Genomic DNA, 20,661 nt, shown 5'->3' on the forward strand with positions numbered 1-20,661 from the left:
GTGGGTCCCTGAAGTGCTGGTTGTGCTCTCAAAAAGTGCACTGGTAGCTGCTGGGGTTTGCTGGGACTGTGGTGAGCGTTTCCTCTTCCTTAGCAGGGCTGATGGATGACTGGGACTTGTGGCTGGCACCAGCCAAGCAATTGTGTTCTTAGTGATGGTGACGTTTGTACGCAGGCACTGTAAGCTGGTGGCACAGCACCAGGCCAGCCCCAAGTGCTTCCACAGCAGCACTGCCTGAGGTGTTGCAGGGATGTCACCTGTCACCTCTACCTGCGGCCCAGGTTTGATTTTTGGGTGAAGCTGTTATCAGTCTGTTCTCAGTATGAGCAGTGACACCCTAGTGCTGGATGGAGCAATTGAGTCATTGCTCATAATGCAGCACCTTCTGAAAATTCAGGTGCCTTTGTTTGTTTCTTGGTGATATAATGAACTGTTTTGAGTGATGTTAGATTTAATGGCTAAATCAATGTGTGTATTTAGTGTTAGCCTTTATTTTAGCACTAAGTGACATGAGATAAGCAGACTTAGAGAGTGTTAATTGGTTTGTGTTTAGCATTTACACTAATCAGACTGAGCAGTGCTGCCCAGAGCTCTTCAGCACTAGTAATTCTGTTTGTCCAAACCAGGAATTGTTTACTCTATTGACTGGAGTGGCATCGGTCTGTTTTTTCACTCACTTGGATGTTACGCTGCATGTGTGAATTAGCAGAGAGCCCTGGCTAACCCTGCATGGTGCTGCACACAGGGTGTGGGGAGAGGTGGCTCAGCAAACCCTGATGAAACAGAACATGACAGGCCCCCTGTATGGGCAGCATCGCTTCAGCACTGCGAGTACCAGCGCCGCAGCCCTCCGTGGCTGGCGTGCATCTGCCTTCATTACGAGCAGGGCAGGAAGCAAGAAGAGCCCACGCTCCTTGTCCCAGCCCTCTATCAAGATGGAGCTCCCATCACCCCATTCCTGGATGGATCCACTGCTGAGTTCTCGGCACCAGGATCACAGCACTCTCTTTCCATGAACCACACACGATACGGGGTTTATGGGCTTAGCTGCCGGGGCTGTACTGCCCAGAGAGAGGGGAACTCCCAGATTTGCCAGGCAGTGTGGATGTAGCATGTGGATGTGCCAGGACCCTCCTCCGTAGTTGTGGCTGGACTGCCTGGGCTCACATCCATCTTGTACTGATGGGAGCAGATGTCTGGGCAGGAGCCCACCAGAGCATCCCAGGAACCAGTAACAGCACACCCTGGCCAGCCCACAACACACAGCATGGCTGCCTTCAAAATGGCTTGAAAATAGCCTCACCATTGCTCTGTTCCCATCATCTGGCTGGTTTTATTAGAGTTGGTTTTGGATCATTTAATTTTTATCTAAACATTCACTTCCCAGCTGAGCTCTTGGAGACCTCTGGCTCCCTGGGCTGGTGACGAGCCCCTGGAAATGGAACTGCCTGCAGGATGTGCTGATGGCCCTTGCTGCTGCTGGGAGCTGCCTCCTGAGCCATCCCTGGCCCTTCCCTGTGCAGTCCCAGTGCTCACTTTCCTCCTGGGCCCTAGACTCTTGCTGGGATAGGTGCGATTCACCTGTGAGAACCCATGGTGTGCTTCCCCAGCAGGGATGCTCTGGGTAAGAGAGGTCATGCCACAGGCTGCTCCTGCTCCAGGCTGCTCTAAGCTGTGCTGGGAGGCACAGGAAGATGAATTCCCTTTTATTTTGCAAAGTGCTGTTTTACTGATCTCTGCCAACCAGCCCCAAGCTGGGTTGCAGTGCCCCTCCAGTGCCACCCCTGGGGATAGTGGAGGGGACCCGGAGTCACCATTATCTGGAGCTGCAGCAGCATCGTGACAGTCCCTGGGATGGACGTTAAATCACTGTGTGAGGGCAAGCAGAGGGATGTCACTGGGGCTCAGGGAGGAAGCTCTGCTGTACCATTTGCACTGACTGTGTGATCCGAGTCAGAATGAGAATCATAAATCTTGATTATTCTCTGTCTCAGCTGATTTGAACCAAATGCCTTGGACAGGGATATAGTTCACATCTCGCTGAAAACTGCAAAAAAACTGATTAAATGTACAAACTGATATCAATAGCACTCTATCTCTGTTAATGCCCAAACTGTCAAGAGTTTGGGGAGAGGATCCTGTGTGGGCGGGCTCTGTCCCAGCCCAGAGCAGCTTCCTGGGGTTTTCAGAGCGGGCTTTCTCCCCACTGTTATTTATTTTGGTACTTCGTTCCTGCAATTCTCGCTGTTATTATGATGCTGTCAATTACAGATGGCATCTCTGATTCTGATTGCACTTTGCTTACAATTAAGCATCCTATAGAAAAATGGAAATGCTGGGTCATTAACATAGTGTAATAATAAGGTAAACCATTCAATTATGGAGGAAAAACCACTTTGAATAATAAGGATATTGTATGCCTAAAAGACATTCAGATGCCAGTGTATTACCATTCTCGCATACATAATAAATGAACTTAAACCCCAAAATAACCAACAGAAGCAAATAATAAATAGCTGTGCCCTCAGCAGCAGCCTGGCTGGCATCACTCCTTCCAGGGGCAGAGGAGCAGCTCTGGGGTGGGAATGGAGGAGTCTTGGATCTGTGTAGTCCTTGACAGTTGCTTTGGGAGATGTTTTGGCCACCGCAGGACTTGTCTGATACTGGGACTGAGGTGGTTCCCACTTGCATTGGGAGGAGGCAGAGAAGGGGCTGGGGCAGTGGTGTTCATGGCTGCCTGCAATAGCAAGGGGAGCACTGGGGCTCTGCCCAGGGCGTCTGCTGGGCTCCAGAGGCTCGATGCAAACACTGGTCCACTGTAGATTAAACAGTGGGATACTGTGCTTTGGACATCTGCAAGGCTAGTGCAGCTGGGAAGATCTCGCCACTCAGTGTCTCTGTGGAGGGATTTGGAACTGGCTTTGCTACCTCCAGCAACTGCTGAGAACCTGTCACCTCCCCACCTGCCCCTTCAGCTGCTCTGCCCGCAGCGCTGATGGCTTGCGTGGATCCATCTCATTGACAACTAGAAAAGGAACAGGTAACTGCAGGTGTGAAGACACAAAGGGTCATGCTCCTGGCTACCACTGACCAGCCTGGGGCTCCTGTGGCAGCCTTGATGGTGGTTTTGTGTTCAGCCTTTTTATGCTGGTCCCTCTGGCAGGAGGGCAGGAGTCCCTCTCCCATCCCCGGCTGCCAGCAGTGCTGGAGCTCAGCGCAGGATGTGAACGATTACTGCTGTTTTCAGCCTATTTGGCAGTATTGCTCCTCCATAACAATTCCCAGCCTTTTAGCTGTTGATGGCTTACCTATTACTCTGGCACTATGTTAGGATAACATCCAGATACATCTGAAGAATGGAATTTATTTACTCTTTTCCCTGAAAAGCTTTTAGTATGATACAGCCGTGGTGCTTTCACTTAGGCAGCCATTATTGCAAGGGTGTTTTTCCTGATAGAATTAAATTTTCCAGAAGATGAAAAAGGACTCCTCAGGATATGCAGCTCCAAACCACTATATTTGAATATTTTATTTTCCTGGCCTTCTTTGGGAAGGGCCCCTCCCATCTTTGGGAAACTGGAGTGGTTTGAACCACCCAGTTGGGTCTGATAAGTGTTAGGTGTCAGCTGCATGGTGTGCACAGAGCTCTCCCCAGCAGCTGTAGCTTTCCCACATCCAACTGGCTGTTCCAGGAACCGCAGCCTGCAATACCAACAGCATCTATTATTGACAGACTTGAAGCTTCCACAGGCATCACTTAGCAACCGTCAAGGCTGAGCTGGGTGGGAGCACTCCTGGGTGGGAACATTCCTGCACGGGTGTCCGTGTGGGCTCCTGTTGCTCTGCTTGGGGCAGGAGGAACACGTCTGGTGCTGGGGGCTTGTCCTGCTGCGTGTTAGGATTGAACTCAGATCAGGAGTCCCAAGGGGGTGGGAGGGGAAGGTGTGCGATGACTGCTGCCAGCAAGGGGCACTGGATTGCACGTTTCAGAGAGGGTTTCTGTCCTGCAAGCAGAGGTTGCATATGCATCAGCATTTCATGCAGCTCTGCCCTATAGCTGGCATGAGGACTGGCATGAAGTAGGCAAAAACCAGTGGAAAGTGAGTGAACTGGCACTCCGGGGACTTGAACTCCTGTGTTGAAGGGAAATCTGGACTGGGAGCAGACTACCTTGTCTTGAACATCCTCAGTAAGAGGAGGCAGGACTCACCCCTGCCTGCCCAGGAGTCCTCATTCCAGTGCTGTGCGAGAGGCTCAGACTGGGGCTGCTTTGCTATAACTGTGACTAATATAGTAATTAAATCTGGTAGACGATACTAAGAGATTCCCAGTGAATAGGATCATCGTGCTTCTGTAGAGAATGGTAGTGAGACTTAGTCAAAATAATTTTGACTGCAGAGGGGTTAGAAATATGCATTTCCAGCCTTTTTCACAACCTGTCTCATGGCTATCTGCTGACCAACAATAAATCTTGCACTAAAATTGGAGAGATCGCGCCATATTTATCCCTGGTCAAACAATGTCACACTGAATACACATCTCCATCCACAGAGCTGAGGTTCCTTTGCACAGCCAAAGCCAAATGGTGCTGGGGCTGTTTGTGATACCTGAGGTGCTGTGTGCTGACACAGATGTGCCGAGTGCTCGCAGCCTTGCCAGGAGCTCTCCAAGTGCAGGAGCCAGCATACCCCTGTACATCCTGCAGCTGCTGGCAAGGAGGGTGGTGGGGAAGGGCAGTCCCCATCAGGAAGTGCATCATGCACTTCCCCATCAGGAACCCCACAGCGCTAACCTGAGCCTGTCCAATTTCTGTGAGAGCTGTGTGCTCAGACAGGCAAGGGATTTTGGCACAAGGCAGCAGCCATGTCCCAGAGGAGATCCACTTGAGGAAAGAACAGAAGAAAGCAAGATTTAGCATTAGGATCGTAATTTCAGATTACATTGTGCCAGTATCAACAGTCTATACTCATGAGAGCCTTGGGGAGCACGATGCTGCAGCAGCTCTCCCAGCTAGCCTGATCAGTGAGGGCTGGTTTTAATTGCAGCTGAATGGATCTAACCTTGTGATGTCTGTTCACAAAGCATTGCTGAATTAATACAGGTTCCATGGTTGCTTCTGCTAAAAGACTTTAATGGATCAGCTTAGTACTCTGCTCCATGATTATAGCATTCCTACCCACCTATCATGCCTGAGCCAGATGGTCCCAGTGAAATCAGAGCATATTTGTATTTTTGTCTGCTACTCAGCCACCTGCCCACTGATTTTGTTGCATAGTGGTAGGAGGAGAGGAGACTTCCTGGGTGCGGCCCGGCCCCCCCCCCTACCTTTCTCTAGCCCCGGTATGTGCCCCACCTCCTAAAAGACACCGAGGGAGCCACGGAAGGGCTGTCCCCTCAGGGTGCCCAGGAGGCTTGCCCGGCCGTCTGGAGGGCAGCCACACTCCTGCACAGCAGCGTGGCTCTGACTCCTGGCACAGAGACAGCTGCTTCCCGGGGTGCTGGGGGTTGTTTCCAGTTCTATCGGTGATGAGAGCCATTAAGAAGGTACAAGTACTAAAGAGATCTTGAGCGATGCCTATAAAACCTTTGAATCCTTGACAGAATCAATAGCAGGTTCTCAGGAGTAACTTCTTATCCAGGCCAACTTAAGCACATGCCAATGAGCCGATAAAGATTTTGCATTTTGTGGAGACACAGAAGCCCTTTCATTGTGATTGTTGGACTCTAGACTAGGCGATAATATGAAAAATCACATTAGAAATAGATTGTGCTCCAGAGGCATTTTCCTCAGAGTCTGGAAGCGTGGCTCAAATGGTGCTCCTGAGTGGCATCCTCCCTCCAGGCATGTGCCCTGAGCCCCTGGGCTGCAGAGCCCAGTCCTTTGAGGATTGCTGCAGTGAGCAGCACCAACCCCTCGGCACGGCTGCCGTGACAGCAGATGGGGACAGGGAAGGAGGGAGCAGCAGAGCTGTGCCCCTTGAAATGGAGGTCCTGGGGGTGGCACCTGAGATGCAGCTGAGTCCCGTGGGGTGCCCTGAGTAGTCCCACCAGCCCAGGAGCAGGAGCCACGGGCAGCCTGTGTAGGTAGGTACCCACTGGGGTGCCCGCAGCCCCTGCCAGGCACTGCATCTGCACGCACTTGCCACCTCTCGGATACCTTTGCTATTGACGCCATTTCCAATTTGGCATCTCGGTTGCCATGGCAACTCCAAGCTGCCATTCTTTGATCAGATCAGCTCTCAGTCAACACGCGTTAGCACCTGCGTTGGTATGGCAACCCAGGACCGCGCTCCATCCGGCCAATGTTGCGGACAGCTGGATGGACGGCTCCAGGCAACCCTGGCAGCACTGGGAGAATGGCTGGCCCTGCTGAGGGGCACTGAGACAATCCCAAGCCCCAGCTGCTTCTTATTCCCTGGCTGCACTGCGGTCCGGGGCTGCCTCCACTCCAGCTATAGTGTCCTGGGCTCCCACAGCCTGCACGGCCTGGGGGACACTGGGGAGAAACTCAGCAGGGACATGGCTGGCACAGAGCAAGGAGGTCTCCTTGCAATCCCAGACTGCCCCTCACGAGAGTGTTCTGTATGGACAGTGAATGGCTTTGAAAACTCTGGGAAGAGGGAAAGCTCCTTGTCTTGGAGAGGGAGACCAGCGGTACAGACAGCCACTAATTCAGAGTTAAAAGCCCTGCAAAAGCAGAAGACAAGTCACAGAGAGGAGTGGTTCACCCCCTTCTCCCAGCCACCAGATTCTTAACCATTAAACTCTTCCAGTGAGTCTCCTGGGGATGGTTTTTGTTCCTTTGGCCTCCGGTCTGAACTGGCACCCACTTTTCTGAAAGGGCTTTATAATTTGCGTTTAGTGTTTTTTAACAGACATATGTGAGCCGCTTGAATTAGAGCAATGTGAATCTATTAGGCAGCGACAGATGCAAGTTTTGTGTCTCTTATTAGAAGGGATTGGCTTCTGAGGTTTAGTGATGTGCAAAGGATTGGACTTTGGAGAGATTAAAATTATTTTCAGCGTTAAGCACAATATTTCTGAGCTAATGCACTCACTCTTGAATATAGATTCACAGACTGAAAAGATTATAAAACATTAAACCTATGTAAATTCAGCTGTAAATTTATGTTTGAACAAATTCAACAAGAGATTTGACTCGGGGGCTTATAGCAAATGGGTTCTGCTTTTAATTCGTACTGTGGGCTCAGTTGCAATGCCGCTCTCCCCTTGAAAGTCCCACGCCTGCTGAATTACTGGCAGGTCACAGCTGACAGCTCAAGCAATTATACCAGAATGTGTTAATAATAAAAAGAAAAAGGATTCATGTTTGTCTTTCCAGAAGACAAAAGCAGCTGTTTGCTCCGCCCCGAGGAGCAGGAGAGAGGAGCTCTGTGGGCAGGTGACACTTGCAGCACCTGGCCATTTCCTCTTTCCATGGCAGCCGTGCAAATCCGTGTCTTCCTCTGCGATTCCCCAAGCCCTGGGAGCTGCTATGAACTTTTTTCTCTTGTTGAGAACATGAAAATACAGCTAACAAAGACTCCTTTTGAGTAGGATTGCAGGAAACCTGCAACATCGTGAAAAAGCTGCCTACACAGAGATAAATGACAGCTGTGACTGAAGGAATAAACAAGATAATCTGGATTTAAATAAACCACAAGGGGATTTTGGCAACATGCAAATTCACAAATTTATAAAATGTATCCTTTGAAAATAAAGAGCTTGTTTGAAGCCAGCAATTAAGAACAATTACTACAGCACATTTTCCCAATGAGGGCTTAGAGCTGGCCTCTGCTCCAAGCCAGAGCAGGCAGGAGCCAGCTGTCCTGCCTGCCGCCCACAGTGGCTGGGGGCCTTCCATGCACAGAACAGAAACCTGAAGGAGTGACAGCACCAAGCCCCTGTGCAGCTCGGGGGTGCTGGGGGTGCACGGAGCAGTCTGGCTCTCCCCAGCCTCTGGGCACAGCACTGGAGAATGAACAGGAAAGGAGAGAAATATCAAAAGCCAAAGCAAGTACTCAGTAATATATATTGGATCATCTGCTTGGAGGACGAGGTAATTCCTGGGTCCAAGCCCAGCATGACAGTTTAGTTTTGGCATTGCACAGGGTAGTGATGCTGCACCCGCAAGCACAAGGGGATGATGCCCGTCCCGTAAGGGAGCAGAAGCTTTGTTCGTGCCTGTGTCAGTGGAGCTCCTGCCAGTGGCTTGTTGTCATTGCTTCTCTTTTTCGGGTGAGCAGTGATGGAGAGAGAAGAGATGCAGGTGGGGAGACACCAGTAGCAGAGACAGGAGTAGACACATCCCGTTCCAACACTTCACCTCCTGCACTGCCCTGTGGAGCCACATCAGGTGCAGTCACTGTGTGGCCATGCCTCTTCAGCAGCCAGCCTGCCCTCAAAAGGGACACAAACACTGCAAGGAAAGCCAAAATGTGTTCCAAAGCCTGTGTGCTCCCTCCAGGAGCAAAGCCCCATGCTGCAAACTGCTCTGCATCAGCCACTGCAGGAGAGCGATGCGGAGCGTCGCTCTGCCTGCACACACAGAGCTGGTTAGAATTCCGTCGGCACACGCACAATTAGGGCAGAGCACATGGCAGCAGCTCTGTGAAGGTTAACTGCTCTGAGGAGCATTCCTGCCGTGCCAGAGGCTCGGTTGCTCCAGCTTTAACACCCTTGTTATTCCCAGCAGCAGGAGCCAGCAGTGCCGTGTGCCACTCTCTGTTTGGCAGCAGTTATCGCGTGCCACTGGCTGCATGCAGGGCACCTGGCCCTAGGGCTGCAGGCTCGAGCCTCCTTCACCTGCACAACGTAGCTTGGCTCCTGCCCTGGTAGGGCAGCACATGGGGAGAGACTCTGAAACACAGCAGAGTTTGGGGTAAAGCCTTTCTGTATGTACGTCCCAGAGCCACAGTTGTTCGGGGCTCTGCAGGGCCAGGGTGTCTTGAGGACACACTGTGGCTTCCAGCTTTATCCCTAAAACTGTACAGAAGAAGCTGAATCTGCTTCTCCTCCTCTTTTCCTTGATCACTGCTTCCCCATTTTCTCTCCTCAGGGCCAGCCCATCCATCTCTTTGTCTTTAATGTGCACGGAGTTAAAAACACAGTCCTTAAATGTGGCAACACATCCAGATTATTAGCTCTGCAATTTCTTGGCTCCTGTTTATTGTGGTAACATCATCTGAAGGGGCAGTTGTAATTAACATGTTCATGCTTCTTTTATAAACCCCCAGTGTGTTTGTTTTATATAAACCAAATGCCCTGGGGCATCTGGTGCTGCTGTGGGGAACAGACACCATCATGGCTCTTGTCCTTGCTGCAGGTGGGTTGCTCCCCATCCTCCACTACCAGCTGATGGCCATGGGCTGTGAGAGTGGGCACGGAGCAGCGCTGCTGGTGGCAGCCCACCCCCCCATAATACAGCAGTGGGCACCCAGGGGTTCATCTCTGATCATACTGTGGGGCTTGCTGTGATGTACATAGCCATAAAAGCTGCTTCCTTCCCACAGGGCTGTTAAATCTGGGTGCTGGATTCCCCAGGGAAGCTGGTCTGTAATTCTGCAGCATCTGAAGCCCCCAAGTGTTCCTATCCCTCTTAATTTGTTCAGGGTTTTCTTAAAGGAAAAAATAGCTCGAGATGCATCATTCTGACTAATCCTTGCTCCCTTCATGTCACTGCTACTCAAGTGGCTGATGCAGGGCATGGATAAAGCGCCAGAGTGCTCTGGGCAGAAGATGGGATTGCAGGTGCCTTGCCTTTGGGAAGGCAGCTCCAGTGGGACCTGATGTCAGAGGGATGGGCTTCCCTATAGAGCCTGGCCACCAGCATGGACAGGGAGCTGGAGTCCTGCAGCCCTGCAGGCTGCATTGCTGGTACTCAGACAGACTGTTCAACAGGAAAGGTTCTGCAGCAGGAGAGGGGCAGCCACAGGAACCACCAGCCTCTTCACCTAAAATGCTGAGGACACTGGCAGCCCTGTGGCAGCACCAACCCACCCTCACTCTTGCCTTGGCAGGAGGCCCCTCACCACCCCAAAAAGCACCTCAGCAGAACAAGCCTGGTGGGCTTGGTGGCACCAGCAGTGAATACACAAATTACAGGGGCATTAAAGCCAGTTGATGCCTTTAGCAGTCACAAATAGGAGGTGACACTGACAGGCACATCTAGTGGGCTATGCCTATCAGCTGATTCTGCTCCAGGCTTCAGCTGTGTGATTCCTGAAATGGGCCTTCCTGGGGCCCAGCAGTTTGACGTCAGTGTTACTGTGGCTGTCGCTGCCCAAGGTGCTTTCACAGAGCCATTTCCAGCCTATTCACGTTATTTCCTCGCCATATGTTTGTACTAAAAATAGTTGCAATACAAAGGGATAATCCTGCAAGACCATGGGCATCACCGTGCTCTATGTCTGACACAGGAGACCTGCCCAGTGCCGTGAGTGCTTCCCCGGAGCAGCGACCCCGTTTCCTCCTCCTTGGCACTGTGGCAGGGCTGGGGCTGCCCACAGGCAGGGCCGTGGTGCGGGTGGGTGCGGGCAGCAGGCAGGTCCCTGGCTGTGGCACAGCCTCCAGCCCCGGTGCCACCTGGCAGCACAACAGGTGTGAGTGAGGCTGTGATGCTTTTGCAGGGGACGTCTTGTGGGTCCCTTCCAACTCAGCTTATTCTGTGATTCTGTGGTCACTTAAAACCCTCTGGCTGGCTATGATAATCCTTAACTGGTGGCACTGGGACAAGAATTTACCTTTTCATTTTCTTAGACATAACTGTTATCTCACTGCAGTTTCATTTTATAGTATGGTAATGTGCTATCCAGGAAAATCTTGCTACATGCTAATTTATCCAGCAGGCAAATTCCTTTTGGCTAATAAAGTGCTTGCACAGGAAGCTCAAAACCCAGCAGCAATTAATTATTGACAGAGCATGTGAATTAGAGATAAAAGAAAAGTCATTCTTTCTCACACACAAGATAGTAAATAAATTTAATTATTGTACTAGAAGCAAGGGATCTTATTCTGTATTAAGTTTTATTAGCTGAGACATTTAAAAGCATGTCATCATAACAAAAAGGTCCTGTGTAATCCGAACTGCACTGCTCCGTACACGGCTCTGGAGTGAATAGGCTTAATTGAGCAAATGGGAGCAGATGGCTTCTGAACAGGCAGGTATTGTGCAGGTTTAGTGTCAATTAGCTTTGGTCTACATATGCCTATGGCAAACTGTCTGCATAATGTGTCACCAAAGCTGACTTTACATTTTAGGTGCCCACCATGGCCAGGGGCTGAGAAGAAACAAAGCCAGAAAGACTTGGGTCTGGGGGTCACACAGGAGTGACAGCGTCCCTCCTCCTGCATGTCCCACCAACACCTGCACAAGGTGCCCACCCCTGCCTGGCCCCTCGCTAACCACCTCCTCTGCTTCTGCGCAGGAATGTGATGCCCAAGACGCTGGATGGCCAGATCACCATGGAGAAGACCCCCAGCTACTTTGTGACCAATGAGGCCCCGCGGCGCATTCACTCCATGGCCAAGGACACGAAGCTGATCGTGGTGGTGCGCAACCCCGTCACCCGCGCCATCTCGGACTACACACAGACTCTGTCCAAGAAGCCAGAGATCCCCACCTTTGAGGTGCTGGCCTTCAAGAACCGGACTCTGGGGCTGATTGATGCCTCCTGGAGTGCAATCCGCATTGGGATTTATGCCCTGCACTTGGAAAACTGGCTCCAGTACTTTCCCCTCTCCCAGATCCTGTTTGTCAGTGGTGAGAGGCTCATCACTGACCCAGCTGGGGAAATGGCCAAGGTCCAGGACTTCTTAGGCCTCAAGAGGATTGTGACAGAGAAGCATTTTTATTTTAATAAAACAAAGGGGTTTCCCTGTCTAAAGAAGCCAGAGGACAGCAGTGCTCCCCGGTGTTTGGGCAAGTCCAAAGGTCGAACTCACCCCAAAATAGACCCAGACGTCATCCACAGACTGCGGAAGTTCTACAAACCCTTCAATGTCATGTTTTACCAAATGACAGGCCAAGATTTCCAGTGGGAGCAGGAAGAAAGTGATAAGTAGAACCACAAAATCAGGAAAAAATCTTTTTTGTTTTTGGGATGTGAATCATCATTTGAGACCCAAAACTCTTTTGGGGCCAGAGGCTCAGCCCTGTGTGTAACAGGCTCTTGTCTTGTCAGGGCTGCAGCAGAAGTCATCCCACATGTCCAGTTCTGGAACTGTAGTGGCCTGTCACCTCGGGCTGCACTTGGTTCTCCCTGCCACGACGCTGGGGGTCAGGGGCAGGTGGGAGGAGGGGGAGGCAGAGGGAGCAGGGCTCCTCAGGGTGATGGAGCGCTTTGTGTCAACGTTTTGCTGCTGGTGTCCCCCTTGAAGCCAGGCAGGCAGGACCAGACCTCCTGCCATGGCAAGCTGGGCGAGAGGGTGGTTCCCAAAACGCAGCACTGGGACAAACCCATAGATTTGATTTCTCCTGCCCTGCACTTTAGTTTTGCCCAAACAGCAGCATCAGGTCTGGTAAATTCAGGCCATGTGCAGTCATGTGCACACTGGACTTTGTGTGTGGAAGGAATAAAGCCAGTTAATGCTGCAAAGGATCTATGTACAGGAACTTCATTTGCACCAGACGTTTCAATTACTTGTTGCACTAAAACTAGAATTTACCAAGTGCCACAGACACCTGGCCTGAATTCTCCTCCGACTGATGGGTGCACCTCACCTGTTGGAAGAGAGTTGTTCCTTCTTTGCTGAGATGCTCTGTGAGATCAGAACTGGGTCCCCAGGTCCCCACCCTGCTGGAAGCTGAAAGAACATTCCCAGGCTCCCCAGGAGTGAGCCAGGCTCCCACTACCCTGCCAGGCTGCCAAGGCACAGTCTGGTACCACACGTCCACACAGCATCTCCTGGCCAGGCTGTGCCATGCCCTGCTCCATGGTTTGGAGCCAGGTGTTGCCAGTGGGGACGGAAGGGGTGGCTGCAGGGTGGGGGCCTGCAGACAGCCCCAGCACAGGGTCTGACAGTCAGGACCCCTGGCACTGCCATTCATTTGCACCTTGAAAACGCGATCCCTGCTGCTTGCTGTGGACAGCTGGGGTCGCAGAACAGGGAAGCCCCCTTCATCTTACTTCAGAATTACAAAAAAGCAATTAATTCCCAGGGCGAGCACTGCTCAGCGCACAAAACCTGTGCTTTCTAGTGGAAACGGCCCAGTCACCCAAATTTGCAAATCCTGGTAGAAACTGTAGAATAAACCTGTATCCCCACTCGATCCCCCAGTGTCATGAGAGCTGTTTGCTGGGCCCAGCAGAGAACAGGAGCAGCGCTTTCACACAACTGCACAGTTCCACCACCACTGCTGGGGGAAACCAGGCAGAAGAGGGAGCAAAGGTGAAACGCAGAGCTGCTGAAATGGTCCCTCACACGGGGATTCCTGAGGGCACTCGGATACTGCTGGCAGCTCTCTTTGCTCTGATTGAGGGCTGACATTACCTCCAGCTTGGGGTGTAGCCACATGAGGGTCCCTCCCATTGGGCAGGTCCCCAGCAGAGGTGCAGAATGGGATTGCTGTGGAAGGACCAGGACTTGGTTCTGATTAAGGTGAAAGAACTCCCTGCAGCTCCAGCTAACCAGATGAAATCACCGTTGCATTCACTGGGTGACACGCTGACCCTGCTCGGGGTTCCAGGGCCTGTTGTGCGGCTCATTACGCCGTGAAATGGTGCCAGTGCCTTGGATTGGATGAGAAGAGCTGAAACCATTTGGACCATTTACTGCGTGGCCCATGCTGGAGGGGCGCTGCAAGGTCCCTGCTGATGTCACATCAGTTCCCATCAGCCTGGTCAGATTTAAAAACAGCTCCTGCCATTTCACAGCTTTCACAAACCCACAAACTCCCAAATTACCACAGGAAAATTGGAAGTATATAATAGGAATAATCTTACCGTGTTTCACACATTATTAAAATATCAGAACAGGTCCTAAATGAAACCTGTTGCATAATTTGGATTTGGTGCAAGATGCTCAATGGAGTACAGGGGGCTCTAGGCCCAGTGTCCTCCTCACCAGAGGGATATCTAGGAATCTCTGCCTGTCTCCAGAGTGGTGCATGCCCAGTGTGGTGTCGGGCTGGCCCTGCTGGTGCTGAGCAGAGGTGCTGGGGCTGGTGGCTCTGGGAGGGGCTCAGCTCTGGAGGATGATGGTTCCTGGGCGCGCTCGCTGTGCCCTTCCCGCCTGCCCCCCACGCTCACTTCTGTTACTTCTGCCATATATTCAGAGGTTTATTTTTTATACCAGATGCCATCTCCAGCTCGGCAGGAGCTGATGGGTGCCCACTGGGAGGTGAGACCCTGCTCCTCTGCCCTGAGTGCCTGCTCCATGGACACCAACCACTTCAGCATGGTGGGACAGGACCCTCCAGCCCCCCAACCCTTCTCTCCCAGGTGCAGCTACCAGCACTGCAGTGCTGGAAGGGAGCAGGGACATGCCAGTCACCCTGGGATGGGCTGGGGGCATGGGTGGTGTTATTTTGTTTTGTTCATTGGAAATGCGCCCTGTGGATGCCCCACTGCAGCTGGGGCTGGATGGGGGGGATTATTTTCTATCTGGCCAGAAAGTGGCCTGCCAAATGAGAGTCAGGTTAATAACACTTTTTTTAAAAACTATTCAAATGTCAGCATTAGAATACACAGGAAATTGAATTTTGTATTTGGTTTCAATTAGCAAAGCATAAATTATATTTAATTTTTTACACAGACTGAGTGATTCATTATTCTGGAAAAGCTGGTACTTTCTGGTTCAGAGACTGGTAATGGAGAGTTGGTCTGTTCTGAACCTTATTTGCTGTGCTGTCACTGCCTCCCAAATGCGTCTCTGTCCATCAGTGTCTCTGTACCTGAACGATGTGACTGTCCTGAGCTGAACCCTGCAACCCACAGCACTAAACAATAAATCATTGTAGCAGCTGCACTTCTTGGCTCCATTTCTCTTGCCCCCCCCAGCAGCACCAACACCCCATGAGTGGGAGCCAAAACAGGACAACGCTGGCCGTGACCTGCCTCCTGCCAGCCCTGCTGGCTGCTGTGACTTGCCCCACAGGTCGTGGCCCCCACAGCCAAAAGGGCTGGGGAAGGCACATGCTGCAGGCCAGGACCAGAACGAAGACCAGGACCAGGACCACCTGGGCCAGCCTGCAGGTCCTGGTGTGGGGGAGAGCTTTCTTCACTGACCTCTCAGTTTGGGGTGCACCTCCCAAGGTCACAAAGAACAAATCCCCAAGCAATGCCTGGGAGATTTCACTTGCTGCTGATTAAGGATAAATCAGTGGCTAATAAAAAGAGGGCTGAGAGAGGGCTGGCTGCCAGGCAAAGAAATTAGGAGGAAAATTCTTTTATCTTATTTTGTGTGCACAATTTCCTGCTTGTTTGAAAAAAGGTTATTTCACAGCATGGTCCTATTGTGTCATCTGATAAAAACCACAGAAAAACTTTTATCGACAAAATTAGGAAGTACTGAACTATAAAATTGCTAATTATTTTCTAGTAAATTTACTTTTAAATAACTTTAGACACCAATTACAGGCACCATTAAGCACCATTAACACTGGGTGTATTTACCAAACAAGGATGGAATACTTACTCAAATCAAGATCATTTTGGTGTAGATTCTGCTGTTTGGAAAGCAGCCCCCTCTCACCAGATATTTAAAAAGCCATCAGAAGATCAATTACACCTCAGGTTCTTAATCTTTGAGTTGTGGTGTGATGTAATTCAACCCTTGAAGGACACACCTGTGAACAGCAGCTGATACCCTGAGGAGCTGCCCCGGCAGCGCCCGTGCCTCGGTACAGGACCGGGGCCGGTGTGCTCCTGTTCCGCAAACCCCGAGGAAACCACTCTCATATTCAGCTGATCCAGCTGCCTCTTGAAACGCGTCCATCGCTGCTCCGAGCAGGGTTAACCCCCTTGGCACACCCCGCCACAGACCAGCGAGCGCGGCTCCTGCGGCAGCTGCTGCCCTGTGTCTCTGCGCTGCTGTAGCCGGGTGCCTCCCGCTGCGTTTTGGGATTTGCTCCCGCAGATACACATTGCTCTTCAAAGAGCCTGTTGCCCGTGCCCTCGGGCTGCCCAGCCAGTGCGGTGCCACAGGCTGCTCTGGTGCCGCATCGCGACTCCCCGGTGCCGGACACCGTGCCGGGATGAACTCCGGCACACGCCTCGTAATTGGAGGTTGCCAAGCGGCTGTCAGAGAGCTGGCTGCAAAGCTGCTACCTGCTCCCACTTTCCTGCTGTCATCTTTGACATCCTCATTATTTATTAACTGCCCGGTACCCAACAGGCTGCCACTGGTGCAGACATGCTCAGATTATGCAGGTTCGATATGCTGCCTGCCTCCAAGGTCATGTCCTCCAGGATGTCTTGCAAACCAGATTGAAGAGGTACCAGCAAAGATGCAACATGTTCTGTATTGCTGATGCCAGATTTCAAACAGAGCCCTTTGAATAAGGATGACTTACTACATAGCGTTATAGAATCATGGAATTGTTTAGATTGGAAAAGGTCTCCAAGACCACTAAGTCCAACCATTCCCCCAGCACTGCCGAGGCCACCACTAAGCAATGTCTCCAGATGGTGATATCAGGCCCTGCTGCTCGCTGCTGTTTCCATTCCTGCACGCAGCTCGGAGCATTCTGCACCAGCGTCAGCAAACACAGGACCTAGGATGTCAGGTGAGAGCTCCACCACCAGCTTTCATACTGTGGGACCAGGGGTTTGTCTTTACACCCAAGCCCAGGAGGATGGCAGTGGGGGGATTATTTACCTGGGCAGGTTGCAACCCTGCAGTGAACTGTCACAGCTTGGTCAGCAGGAATAACCCTGACCTCGGCCACTGCCTCCCTGGCACAATGCCAGTGCCCATGACCCTGCACCCTGCAGTGCCGTGGCATTGGCACCCTGTGCCAACAGCCTGTGACATCCTAGGCAGAAACAGATAAACAATCTTTCACATCCCAGATTTCCTGAGGCCCTGTGCTTGGAGTTTTTTGGTTTTGCTAACCTCAGAAACTCTCCCTCTATCTCTCAGTCACTTGCTGAGAAAAATACATGATTAGAAAAATTTTGGTGCCTTTTAAGATGCTCTTCTAACTTCTGGTACAGGAAGAAATGTTTGAGGGTCACATCAGTATTACTTTATGCCACCAACAGGGATATTTTGAAATTTTTAGTTGCAATATAAGGACTAATACCAGATATCAGCACTTGTCCGTATGTACCCTGTGCAAGAATAGAAGCTGACAGATGTACCTACAGATTTACAGATTTCTGCTGTCCCCTCTGCTGTTCTATTGCCCCCACAGGGCCCATAGGGAGGGTGACTGTGTGCACAGTCTCCCAGGAAATGGGAATGGAGGGAACTGGGTTTTACAGCACCTCATTTGTGACTGAAGTCATTATGTGCAGAGAGACGTATGGGTAGCTGAAAGACAGAATTAATATAGTAGGTAATCCTCTCCCTTTAGCATATCTTTCTGCATGAAATAATGGTTTAATGTCTAACTTTTCTAGGCACATGCTTTTCCTCATAACAAACACTTACAGGAGATGCAGCTATTTATGTTTTAAGGCAAAAAGTGTGGAGTGTAATGGACTCTACTCTGACTATCTGCCCATGAAGAAATTTCACTGTATCATGGGAAATGAGGAAAAACATTTTATTTGGAGGCAATTTCTTTCTTTTTAAGCCATTCTTATCTTTCTGCCTTGTTCTCTGTTGGAAAGGATATTTGCTGGCTCTGAGCTGCCTCTCCTGTTTGCAGGGCATCCCCCAGCAGGGATGCCCTCGCTGCTCTTGAGCACCCCTTGCAGCAGGCAAGCGGCCATCTGGGGATTTTCCTGATGCCTCCAAAGCAGCGGGGCTGGCACGTGGTGTCAGCTCCAGGAGTGAGAGCCGTCGGAGGGGCAGGACACTGCTCTCCACGACCGCAGTGCCTGACCGTGTTTAGACCTCAGTGAGGAGCTCCACTGCTCCTTTTACCTCCCACAAGGCTAAATCCAGAGCAGCGCGGGACAGAGATCTGTCTCGTACAGAGATCTGCCTCCAGGGTGTTGCTCTCTGTAGTCACCCAGGCAGATCCCACGAACACCCACACCACGAAGGAGCAATGAGGTTTTCCCTGGCAGTGACACCGCTTAGCGCACTCATCCAGATGATGCAGGAGATGTCTGTGTAAAGAAGGCAAACGCTACATCTGGCAATTTTCCACCCAACTGACAGAGATAAACAGTTATAAATATACCCCATTAATAGTGTAAGCATCCTTCAAAGCTTTTGTGGAGAGGCTGTGGGGCCGGCGTGTGGCAAGGGCTGGTGCTGCAGCTAGGGACCTGAGCAGCAGGTGTGGCAGAGCCATCATGCCTGAAGCCCCTCACAAGCAGAGACAAAACGAAGGCTGGCAGTGGCAAAGGGAGACACTTCCCAGGAAACAGAAGAAGCTGGGAAACCGTAAGGGCGCCTGGCAGCACGGCCAGGGCAGCAGCATCATCCTGTTGGATGCCAGCTGAGCTGTGCTCTCCCAGCCACTGTGGTCACTGCCAGCTCAGCCCTGGCAGGTCAGCAGGTGCCCAAGTGTCCCATCCCAGGGACTGACACCCATCCCTCTCCCAGGGGACCCTCTGCAGCACGCAGCAGTGATGAGCAGGTAGACCTGGCTGGGTTTCAGCCCTAGTTCAACAAGGGAAAGCTAATGGCAGGGTTTTGCCTTGATCTAAGAAAGCTGCTGCAGGATAAATTGCAGTTAATGAAAAGAGTGAGGAATAGGCAGGTCGTCGGGGTTACCTCACTCACCTCTTGAAGGATTTTTTTCTGAGCAGAATAAGCAGCCGAGAGCAAGTCCTTTGACAAATTCAGCTTTTTCCAGGGAATCTTTATATTCACATGACATGTGAAGCTGGAGGACTGGATGCTGTGCATGCATCAGAAACCTCTCCCTGTCCAGTGCTGTGGTAGAGGATGGAGAAGTGCTTCATTTCCTCAATGTTCCAAATTTACCTGTGAAGAAGTGTCTCATCGTGGTTAATTCATGCTAATTTAATCTAATTTCTCAACACTATGACTGGCTGCTCCCCCCTGTCCCATGGTTTTGGAGGCACAGTGGGTGCTGCTGGAGCAACAAGACTCCGGGCCTGGCCGATGACACGAGCTGCTCACAGCAGAAGATCTCCTTGGAGCAGGGCAAGAGATTTACGGTGCTTTGCCCAAGCAGTGATGGTTTTGACTGCCCTGTGGACTGACCTGTTTGTCCAGCAGATAATTACTGCCTAGCAAAGGTTTACTGCTCAGAAGTTTGCTTTGTCTTAAAAGACCCTGAACCAATTGTGCCATTTCTTAGTCCTAAGCACTGACACCAGCATGGCCCTGCCTTACATGAGACCAGGCTGCCCAGACTCTTTGTTAGTGACTGTGCAAAGAGGCTGAGATTGGACCATTTTCCAGTTCACACAATCTGCCAGAGTTGACAGCAGAGGAGAGTCCTGCTGAGAGGGGCTTCACAGCTGCAGCTCCCAAGCTGGAGAGCAGGCACAGAGCAAGCACTTGGCTCATCCATTTGGTCCAGGGCCATCCCTGCATCTCTGTAATACAGAAAAACAGTTTAATTCACATTTTCTTCCAGCAAGATTTAATAATAAAATCATAAGTCTGGTGTTTTCCTTCCAGATATGACAACTTGTGGAAAAGTTGATTTGTAAGATTTACTGTTTAAGAATTACTCTCAGAAAGGAAAAAAACAAACAAACCCAAGGCAGTGGTCCCAGAGATGTATGTTAAAAATCTTGTAATGCCCTGAGAACTGCGAGTTTTAAACCCATTCTAATATGGAAAATGTCTTTCCATGTAACTCAGAGGGAATGGCATGTGCCATTGGCTTGTCCATCTGTTTTGCTCTCTTTGCAGCAGCAGAGCTCTCAGACCAGCCAGTCAGCTCTTGGTCCTGTCAAAACTGCAGCATCCACTTATTATTTTAAACACAGAAAACAAGAGCTCACAGGAACGTGAGATGCAGATGCAGCCCTGACCATGCACACCCCAGTTAGGAATTCCTGAGGGATGCATACACCAGGGCTCTGCAACAGGCAGGCGACCATGGTGCCCCAAACCCTGCGCCAGAGGAGACTCTTCCTCCTGCAGCATGGAGTGAACAAGCTGGCCTGCACCTTCTTGTGGGAGGTCACCTGTGGAGACAGATCACTGACAGCACTGGCCATGTGGCTGCTGGTCCAATGCAGTGCAGCCTGATTGGAGACGGTGCTCATGACTTGATGGCCTGGTTAGGCCAGGCTTGGGGCCACTGACACCATGGGCTACTGATGCCTTTCCTTGGTCTTAAAATCAAGAGGCATACACGGTTAGAAGGGGAAAAGGGATTTTACCTTGGTATTTATTCTTAAGGATCCTTAGGTGTACACGTCCAGGTCATATGCATCAAGATGTACCCCACCGAGTCTTTCCCTGTCTCTGTCTCTCTCTCCTCCCGTGTCTATCCTAATCCCCCCAACATTGGGTATAACATTATAGGCTTTACTAATTAGCATATCTATCAAAGATTCCCCAATGAGAGGTTCAAGGGAGCCCCCCCTCCCCAAGGAACCTTCCCCTGGATGGTTC

General features: G+C 51.0%; 1 protein-coding gene across 1 annotated transcript in view; it reads left to right on the forward strand.

Moving 5' to 3' along the window:
* Nucleotides 1-14,967, forward strand: part of HS3ST4 (heparan sulfate-glucosamine 3-sulfotransferase 4) — a 54,776-nt gene extending 39,809 nt beyond the window's left edge. The window contains exon 2 of the mRNA XM_042037361.1: nucleotides 11,427-14,967. Within this exon, the coding sequence (XP_041893295.1) occupies nucleotides 11,427-12,063 (637 nt within the window). The 3' untranslated portion in view covers nucleotides 12,064-14,967. The remainder of the gene's footprint in view (nucleotides 1-11,426) is intronic.
* The last annotated feature ends 5,694 nt before the right edge of the window (nucleotides 14,968-20,661 follow it).

Source organism: Corvus kubaryi, unplaced genomic scaffold (assembly GCF_017639235.1).
Source record: "Corvus kubaryi isolate FWS band 111438036 unplaced genomic scaffold, C.kubaryi_AGA036_p1.0 37387, whole genome shotgun sequence".
NCBI lineage: Eukaryota > Metazoa > Chordata > Aves > Passeriformes > Corvidae > Corvus > Corvus kubaryi.